The sequence below is a fragment of the Peromyscus maniculatus genome, chromosome 4 (assembly GCF_049852395.1).
Source record: "Peromyscus maniculatus bairdii isolate BWxNUB_F1_BW_parent chromosome 4, HU_Pman_BW_mat_3.1, whole genome shotgun sequence".
In the NCBI taxonomy this organism is placed as follows: Eukaryota; Metazoa; Chordata; class Mammalia; order Rodentia; family Cricetidae; genus Peromyscus; species Peromyscus maniculatus.
In genome coordinates, this window is record NC_134855.1 from 142,844,157 (window position 1) to 142,854,013 (window position 9,857).

Here is a 9,857-nt window from a genome sequence, read left to right on the forward strand (position 1 = left end):
TAGACACATTTTCCCTGATTTATAATTGTCATGATTTTCACATTCCTCCTTTTTTTGTTACTAAAAGATTCATAACCTGTTGTTATCTGAAACTGCATACTATAGTGATATTTTATTTGTACTAAAATGTGATTTGTATGTTAATAAATAAAGTTGCCTGGGGGTCAGAGCTATTAGAGCCATAGCAAAAGCTGGGTGGTGGTGGTGCACACCTTTAATCCCAGCACTTGGTAGGCAGAGCTAGGTAGCTATCTGTGTGTTCAAGGATACAGCCAGCATTGGAGACACAGGCCTTTAATCTCAATACCAACCATAGAAGACCTGGAGGTCTGTACAGACAGGCCATGACGAGGTGGTCATGTGGTTGGGTTTACAACCAATGAAAAGGCAGAACAGAAAGTCTATATAAAGACAAACACACAGGAAGTAGCTCTCTTGCCTGAAGAGGCTAGTTGCGGCACATGGGTAAGGCTCTGAGCTCTGACCTCTTGGCTTTCTTCTTTGCATTGGTTCTGTGTTTCTTATTTAATAAGACAGTTGGTTACATCTACAGCATACAGAGGATCAAGAGCAGATGGGGACATCTGCGTACAGGGGACTGTAAACAGACATGAACATCTGCGTACAGAGAGGCCTATGAACAGACATGAACATCTGCATACAGAGAGGCCTGTGAACAGACATGAACATTTACATACAGAGGACTGTGAACAGACATGAACATCTGCGTACAGAGGACTGTAAACAGACATGAACATCTGCATACAAAGGCCTGTGAACAGACATGAACATTTACATACAGAGGACTGTGAACAGACATGAACATCTGCATACAAAGACCTGTGAACAGACATGAACATCTGCATACAAAGGCCTGTGAACAGACATGAACATCTGCATACAGAGGACTGTGAACAGACATGAACATCTGCATACAAAGGCCTGTGAACAGACATGAACATTTGCATACAGAGGACTGTGAACAGACATGAACATCTGCATACAAAGGCCTGTGAACAGACATGAACATCTGCATACAAAGGCCTGTGAACAGACATGAACATCTGCAAACAGAGAACTGTGAACAAATGGGGACTGCATATAGAGACCTGTGAATGGACATGGACATCTGCATATAGATGATGCAAGCCACAAGAATATATTATAGAGATTCAGCTGTATATAATAAAGCTATATCTAGAAAGGTCAAGGGATCCTTCTAGAGGGAAGCCATTTATCAGGGAATATTTGGTGTTATTCAATTTTTACTATATTAGCTGTCTTCTGCTATAAATTTCTTGTGTACTCACATACTACTAGGCCATATGGCAAACAGTATAAGCTTCTCAGACCTGCTGATCTATTAGGTAACACCTCTACAGAGCTTAGGAGGTAGGTGGACTGTAGATATATAGCTTTGTGTCTTGTGCAGATAAAGCTCAGACCATCCCTTTCCTTCAGGCCTAGAGGCATTGCAGAGCTCAGGACAATAGGGCTTTTTGCATAACCAGGTGCAGTAAAGACTGGAGCGGAACTCCTGGATCAGCCAAAGTCCTGTGACTGGAGAGAAGAGAGCAAGGCAAAGTTTCCTGTAGATGGTAGGGCGAATGTGGCATGGCCAGAGGAGAGAAGAACAAGGAACAGTTTTTGTAGATTGTAGGTGGACTTGAATGAGGTCAGGAGAGGAAGAGAGGAAGAAAACATGGGAGACGGAGGAATGGGAGATGAAGATTAGATTGATAGCAGAAGAGCTTAGTTAGGACTATGAGAGGACAGAAAAAGTAGGTACAGAGAGGAGCTGAGTGGGGACAGAGCTGAAGCTGTAAAGACAGAATTTTGTCTTAGAGAAATAAAGTAAATGGACAAAGAGCATGGTGTACACAGATTCTTTTCACTCAGATAACCCCATGCCTGATGTAGTGTCTTCCCTAGGACTCTAGGAAGGATTTTCTCAGGGCAGGCCCCTGGGAAAATTCTGATATACAGAGGCCTGTGAACAGACATGAACATCTGTAGACAGAAGCCTGTGAACATACATGAACATCTGCAAACAGAGGACAGTGAACAGATTTGAACATCTGAATATGGATGATTATGGACAGATGTGAACATCTGCATACAGAGGGCTGTGAACAGATGGGGACATGTGCATACAGAAGGATATAAACAGATGGGGATATCTGCATGCAGAGGGATGTAAACAGATGGGGACATCTGCATGCAGAGGGATGTAAACAGATGGGGACATTTGCATGCAGAGGGATGTAAACAGATGGGGACATCTACATGCAGAGGGATGTAAACAGATGGGGACATCTGCATGCAGAGGCCTATGAACAGATGTTCAGTGCAGACAGCAGATGAGTTATTCAGACTCTGAGACATCAGAACTCACAGGATCCTTTATTAGGAAGAACTAGAGCCTTCAAAGGAATGAATGAGAACACTGAAAGATGAGGTGATGGGGTCTTACACTGAGAAGGGGTCCAAGGATGAAAGGGATTACATCTGAAGAGAAGCTGGGGTGGGGGAAAGGGAATAAGCAAGTTCTGGGGTTCTGTTTTGGGAACAGCCAAAGTCTTAGTGGCTAAGACTTGGCCAGTGTCAGCCAATCCAGAGCATCTGCTGGGCTCATAGAAGAAAGTCTCGGGTTAGGAGCCAAGACCTGGAGCTTCTTCCAGCTCAAACTTATCACATCCAGGAAGATCTGCCTGCAAGACACAAAGGTAAGGATGGAGCTGCTTGGCTGCAGTCACCTTGGGAAGCAGATCTTTCAGCTAATGGAAAGGTATGGGATCATTTTCACATCCTCTGGGCCAGCAGGGAAACCAGAGGTGATGTGAGTGCTGTGCTCAGAGTGACCCATCATGCCTTCTGATTTTCCACTTTAGACCTGTTGTTCCAGGGTGGTGACCATGGTAGCTCACATGCTGCTCTTCTGAGTTGGTCCAGGGGCTCCCCTCTCCTGTGTCCTTTCTATTCCCACGACTCACCTCAGACTTGCAGGCTTCCCCTTGCCTACCGCCTCCCTCCTGTCCTCTCTTCCCCAGGTCCTTCCATTTGGAGACCACCTCCCTCCTGTCCTCTCCTCTCCAGGTCCTTCCCTTTGGTGACCTCCTCCCTCCTGTCCTCTCCTCCCCAGGTCCTTCCATTTGCACCCCCAGGTTGGGAACCTCTAACACTTACATTTCTTTTTGCAGACAACTACAGATACCTTCAGTCTGGAAGTTATTAGGGTTCTTGATTGATGTCCAGATAGCTGTTTAGACTTAGTAAAAATGCAGGTTGCAGAATTTTAACACTTACGTGATACTTTACAGATGGATGTACAGACACTTTCAGTTGGGAAGTTGTTAAGGTTCCCCTGGCAACCACCATACATGAATTCAGTACAGGACCCAGTTTCTTTATTATACCACCAGCGTGGCACGTTACCCCTGCAGGAACCTATAATCTTTGGCAGACGGCATACATCTGTGGGGAAATCATGGGAGACAGATATTTGGATGCTTGTCTCCTAGGGGTCAATCCCATCCCTTTCCTCTGTCCACTGCTCCTTGCCCAGCTCAGAGCTGTGCTTCCAGCTCAGTGGGAGATCTGACCACCCACTTCAGCCTCTTTGGTCCTGGCTTCCTCATCGGCAGGATGATAACACAGAGTACCACTTTGCTTGTCAGGACAGGACCGTCACAGGAACAGAAGCAGCCATTGCACACAGTTCTTTCACTCTCTCTGCAGCGTCTGAACAACGACTTCTTGATGATTTTGCCTCATGAATGGACCTCCTTTCTTCCTTCTTCCAGGAATGGTCACCATCTAAGTTCAAACATCTCCAGTCTACTGGACATCAGGTTCCAGAGTAACTGACCCACTAGCTCAGGACAAAGTTGCCTCCCAGCCTGAAAGTCCATGTCTTCCCTCTCCACAGCTTCTCTCTTTTGCTGCTCCTAACACTCATCCTTTCAAACTCATGTGTGGAAGTCACCCTGCTCTCCCATCTGCATGCCTTCACAGGGCTCAACCTCGAGCTGCTCTTCCTAACAAGGCACACTCCTATTCATCCTTCAGATTCCAAGTCCTATATGCCTTTCCCAGGAAAAGCTTTTGTGGCCACAGTGAGCAGGTGGAGTCCATCATGGGTGTCGCGAGCACCCGTAAACATCTGTTGATTGATAAAATGGGTGGATAGTTTTGATGGCCTTTTGTGGAGCTCAAGGATCTGAGCAGAGAGGAAAGTGTAGGAAAGGCTACAGCAATGAAGGACGGTACCCTGGGTTTGTGTCAGTCTGAGGCTGGACAAACAAGCCAGGAATCTCAGGACACCTGCCTCAAGCTTATCCTGCAACCAGACACGCCATTGCTGTTTGCTGAGACTTTGCTAGCTACTTGGCATCTCAGAACAGCACTTGAGAGAGTAGCCGGGGGACACATGACTCAGTAACAATATCCATCTTTTAAAAGGGGTAACTGAAGTTCAAAATGGAAAGGCCACACTCAGTAAACAGCTCATTAAGAGCACTTACTGCCTTTTCAGAGGACCTGGGTTCAGTTCCCAGCACCCACATGGCAGCTCACAACCATTTATATCACCAGTTCCAGGGAATATGATGCCCTCTTCTCTCATCCATGGGCACTGTATGTATTTGGTGTGCATACATACATACATGCAGGCAAAACATTCATACACATAAAAATAATCTTTTTTTTTAAAAAGAGAAAGCCATATTGTTCCCTTCATATACTGAAATCGAAGAAAAATGAAAAAGGGCATTTTCCCTATCCAGCACTGTCAAAATCTGCATCAATCAGATGTCATGAGAATCTTGGTCAAACTAATCCTTAATGATCCAGGAGAAGGCACGGCAGGAACAGCATAGGAGGGCAGGGTGGTGACCCAGAAGGCGCAGCGGGACCAGCATAGGAGGGCAGGATGGTGACCCAGAAGGCACGGCAGGACCAGCATAGGAGGGCAGGGTGGTGACCCAGAAGGCGCAGCGGGACCAGCATAGGAGGGCGGGAGTGGTCCAGTGGACCAGGCAGGTACCTTTGTGGTCCAAGCATCGTTTTGCGCAGGCGAACATGCAGCACTTTTCCCTTCTTCGACAGTCTCTGTGCCTCGTACACTCGTTTTTTTCTTCAAATGCACAATGTACTTTAAATTTGGGACATCCTATAAGAGGAGAAGGGGTGGTCCCGTGAGGGGTTGAAGGACATACGTTCTTCCCAGTTCCAGGCGCCACTGCGGAGCTGAGGAAGCGTGTTTGCCCCTCAACTGTCATGGGAGGAGGTAACCCTCAGCGACTCAGGGTTTCCCCAGCACTGGCCTCATCTCCACTGTGATGACTCAGCTCCCAATCCCTGGGACCTTCCCTAGCCCTCTCTCCACCACCTACAGGATCCCCCCGAGAGGGACCCGCTCCTTGGGGACTGTTCTGATCCTTTGACTTTGTCCTTGGTTGGCCCCTGTACCTCTCACTGTTTGCCCAGATTGTTGTCCTGAAGGCCGCAGGAACAAAGTTTGCAAAGCCTAGGTCAAGATGCCTGGGCTAAAAGAACAGTGAGTGATACTAACGGAGGACTTAGGGAGCACTTAGCCTTCCCCCTGTTCCTCACTGCACAGTTCCCAGTAAGTCCTGTCAGTGCTCCACACAGTGAACAGAGGCACCCAGAGCGTGGGGAGGCACTGTGGACCTGGGTAGGCTCACACAGGTCAGCAGGAATAGACCCAGAATTTGTGCCTGTCACGGGGCCTCCTAAGCACTCACTTGCCCCACTACCTTCAAGTGCTCAACGTGTTTCAGCTGGCAAGGATGAAATCCCCATGCGTCACCATTCAAAGGGACCCTGGAGGCTGTTCTTTAGCACACAGGTAAGGTCCTGTGTGGATACAGGAAAGCTTTGGGGAACTGCAGTGGGCAGATGAGGAGGCTGATGGGGTGGTGCTAGGGAGAGGCTCATCCTTCAGTGGAAATCCCTTGGGCTGTTTAATCCCCAGTGTCCATTTAATGTCCACTAGTCCCAGTACCTCCAGGAAGAATTCCTTATTATGGTGGAGAGTCAACTACCACAGACCCAGCACCCTGTGTTCACCCCGGGCATCTTTCCAAGATGGTGGGAAGCAGTGATCCCAAACATCTCACTCCCACCCGGGGACACACTCTCATCTGCAGTGTGTCTTGCTGATTAACCCCAGGAAGTTTCTTCTCCCCATGCTAAGAACTGCACCCCAGTACTTACTTATTAAGAACCCCTCTGCCAGCTCAGGCTCCCAGATGCCCCATAGGAAGATGAAAGGGACCAGGAATGTCAGAATTCCCCAGAGTCTCATTTTAGGAAGCGGTAGCCTGGCTGGAGGCGTTAAAGCAGGAGGAGCTGGTCAGTGGCTCCGGCCCTTGCTCTGTGGCTCTGTGGCTCTGTGCCCCAACAGTCCAGGAAGCAACTCTGGACAGGAGCCAGTCATGTTCCCTCCCGGAGGCCGTCAGTGGCCGGGCTGTACCCACAGTGCATGCTGTGGAGGAAAGATCTCTGACTCTCTGGTCTGGGCCCTGCAGGCTGAGGCTCTCTGGCTCTCTGGTTTACTTAGAGGGGTGCACTTACTGGGGGTCTTCTGGAATCTCTTAGCAAAGTTATGTGAATTCTAGAACCTTCCTTTTCCCAGGGGCAAATTGGGGTTTGGGAATATCCTAGTCCTTTTTCTCTGTGATTCTTCTCTTCTTCAGTGCTTTTTTTGCCTCCTTTTCTCCCATCCTCCCTTCTTCCCTTGTAGCTGGAAGTTTTCCTGTGTCCCACCTGGTCCCATGACTGCTTGGTCCCAAGTAAACACACAGAGGCTTATATTAATTACAAACTGTGTGGCCAATGGCTCAGTCTTCTTGCTAATTAGCTCTTATAACTTAACTCAACCCATTCCTATTAATCTATGTGTTGCCACATGGCTGTGACATTACTGATCTGCTGCCATCTTGTTACTCCTTGAATGGCAGGCTGGTGTCTCTCCCACTCTGTCTTTCTCCTTTCTGTCTCTCTGCTTGGATTTCCCACTTACCTCTAAACTGCCTTACCATAGGCCGAAGCAGGTTATTTATTAGCCAATAGGAGCAACACATATTCACAGCATACAGAGAGATTTCCCACAGTGTTTCCCCTTTTCTATCTAATCAAAAAGGAAGGTTTAAATTTAACATAATAAAATTAGCCGGGCAGTGGTGGCGCACGCCTTTAATCCCAGCACTCGGGAGGCAGAGCCAGGCAGATCTCTGTGAGTTCGAGGCCAGCCTGGGCTACCAAGTGAGTTCCAGGAAAGGCGCAAAGCTACATAAAGAAACCCTGTCTCGAAAAACCAAAAAAATAAAAATAAAAATAAAAATAAAAATAAAATTATACATAACAAAACAGAATTATCAATCAAGAATTACAGTTACAATATCTAGTCCATTTGTATTTGGTAAAATTCAGGAAAATGTGCTATCATCTATTCTATATTTGGGAGTCTAAAGTTTTATATCTAATTTACCTTTTATCATAAGTAAAGAAAACTAATTGTGACTATCTAGTCTTCAACTCCATCAAAGACCCCAGAAAGATATAATATTACCCAAGTAAACAGGAAGTAAATTGTAAGCAACTTCCAAGTTTCTAGAAATGATAGAGATATCTAGAGCCTGGACAGTAACCCAAAGTTCCTCTGCAACATTGGGGCATCCATCTTCAGCCTACAGGCCTAGAGTCTCTGATAGACTTCATTGAAGCAGAAAATTTGAAGGATTGTCTTGCCTATTAGCAAGGTTTATCAGTTACTTCTCCCCATGTCCTGCTGAATGTCTGGCAGTCTCCTCTGTGAAGCAGAAAAGGACCATCTTGCCTTGCTTTGACAAAATTCAGAGGTCATCTTCCTATGGGTCCTGTATATCTAGTTTATACAACATACTGTCAATCAGTCCAGGCAAGAGCAGTTTCTTGCCCAAATGGCTAACTTTTGCCACAAAGAAAACAAACTCCATATGGAATTTGTTTGATGCCCATCATTTTCTCTGAAGTAGATTGGTGCTGTCAGGAGCAGACATGTCTCAATGTCCAGAAAATTCAAAGTTTTTAAAACATTTTAAATACCTTATTCTGTAGGTCTTTGAGTTATTTGAAAATTACCTACCTAATTTGAAATATATCTATGTATACTAGAAAACTTAACTAACATGACTATAAATTTGATTATCATAGATGACTATTAATTTTATTTCTTAATTGTATTACAATTTAAATGAGTTGCATAAACATAATACCTTAAAAATGAAAAAATATATATAGTATAACAAAATTAACTTTAAATTTGTATCAATAAACCAAAATCTGTATTAATATAAAATAGGTAAGATTAATAGTTGTTTTTGGATTAAAGTAGATTCAATAATCTACCCTTTTATCCTATCATTTCTATATCCCCTTTTCTTTTCTGAACAAGATCCCTGAATCTAATCTGTTTGTTCAGCTTTCTTTCTGACCATTATCCATTACAACTTGTAACCAACCCCCCTAAACATATGACAAATATCCATAATTTATTTGGGGGAATGTGGGCGTAGTTCTCTAGACTATTTCCTGCTGATTGGGGTTGCTGGTAATCTTATGGAGACCCTGAGAAAATTTAGGATTATGGTCAAGTCCTGGACTGGAGTAGTTTGTGAAGCTGGATCATCTCAGCCAGCAACCTTGAAGCCTTTCTGGATGCAGAACTCAGAGGAAACTGCAACAGAGGTGTTTTGAAATGTTGGATCATATGGACCATCTGTTCCCATTGGAAATTTTTCAGGGGGTCTTGCTGAATCAAACCTGATTTTTCTTAACACAGAATGAATATATTTCTTTTATATTACTTTTACTGTCTCTTTAAAGACTTTATTTTTTAAAACTACTTATTTCTTTATATAACTGCCTGTATTTTTTTTCCTCTCTCTTCCAAGCCTACATACATTTGTACATACACTGTACACTGTTTAGACATTTTTTCCCATCTGAATCTGTCCTGTTGTGTATCTGTAATCCTTTTCAGACCAGGGGAGTTTTTAAACTGTTAAGCTGCATGGTTAGGATCCAAAGCTGCAGTTTTGGCTAATGGTTCTACCCTGCACATGGTGGAGGTACGTTTACCACCAGCCCTGGAAGCGATGCTCACCACCAACTCTGGGAAGCAGTGGATCTGTGCCTCCACCAAGCAGTGTGCAGCCCAGAAACTTTTTTTTTTTTTTTGGTCTGTACTATCAAAAGCTAAATCCATCATGCAGTGCATTACCAGACTTAGAGATGCCTCTGATCATGTCGGGAATCTGCCATGCTGTGCCCAAGCTTGAATGCCGCAGCGTCTCTGTACTGCAGCCCACATGAGAGACACGAACTAGGAAGCTGCTCTTGACTCAATTTCTGTGTGGTCAGAATCTTTTTTAAGGTTTTTCAGGTCTTTGTGGATCAATGTCCAATGGCTACATTCCCTCCATTCTTTCCTCCTTTTCTTTCTTCCCTCACTTCAACCCTCTCTCTTTCTTGAAACAGGATCCCATCTATCCCAGGCTGGTTGAGACCTTGCTATGGAGTGGGAGACTTCTGCTCCTTCTGCATCCACCTCCCCAGTGCTGAAATTACAGACCTGCATCACCTCACTGGGCTCACTTGGGGCTGGAGCGGGGCTGGGAGCTTCAGACATGCTGGGTAAACACTAGACCAATCAGCTGCATCCTGCCTTGGCTGTGTCTTGTCCTTATTTCTGGACTATTATCTGTGTTTTTACAATGTACACTCCTCACATACCCTTCTACCCCATAAAAATGTATAATTGTCATTTGTCCAGTAAAATTTAAAATTAAAAA

At 45.1% G+C, this 9,857-nt stretch overlaps 1 protein-coding gene and 1 long non-coding RNA gene across 2 annotated transcripts; one reads left to right on the top strand and one right to left on the bottom strand.

Annotated features, from left to right (window-relative positions):
- Positions 1 to 2,384: 2,384 nt before the first annotated feature.
- Positions 2,385 to 6,505, bottom strand: LOC143273068 (WAP four-disulfide core domain protein 6A-like). Its single transcript, XM_076571177.1, has 4 exons — positions 6,238 to 6,505; positions 5,045 to 5,170; positions 3,307 to 3,474; positions 2,385 to 2,711 (listed from the first exon to the last, which is right to left on the bottom strand). The coding sequence occupies exons 1-4, from the start codon at positions 6,326 to 6,328 to the stop codon at positions 2,692 to 2,694; spliced, it is 405 nt and encodes a 134-aa protein (XP_076427292.1). The 5' UTR covers positions 6,329 to 6,505; the 3' UTR covers positions 2,385 to 2,691.
- Positions 5,664 to 9,857, top strand: LOC143273069 (uncharacterized). The gene is made up of 2 exons (XR_013050942.1): positions 5,664 to 5,869; positions 9,544 to 9,857. It is a non-coding gene; the product is annotated as an uncharacterized LOC143273069 (long non-coding RNA).

Bases quoted from the DNA above. Each gene is read 5' to 3' on its own strand.
- LOC143273068 (XM_076571177.1), bottom strand. From the start codon at position 6,328: ATGAGACTCTGGGGAATTCTGACATTCCTGGTCCCTTTCATCTTCCTA. The intron at 5,171-6,237 runs GTAAGTACTGGG...CTCCTCTTATAG, and splicing joins GGCAGAGGGGTTCTTAATAA to GATGTCCCAAATTTAAAGTA. The intron at 3,475-5,044 runs GTACCTGCCTGG...ATTTCCCCACAG, and splicing joins ACGATGCTTGGACCACAAAG to ATGTATGCCGTCTGCCAAAG.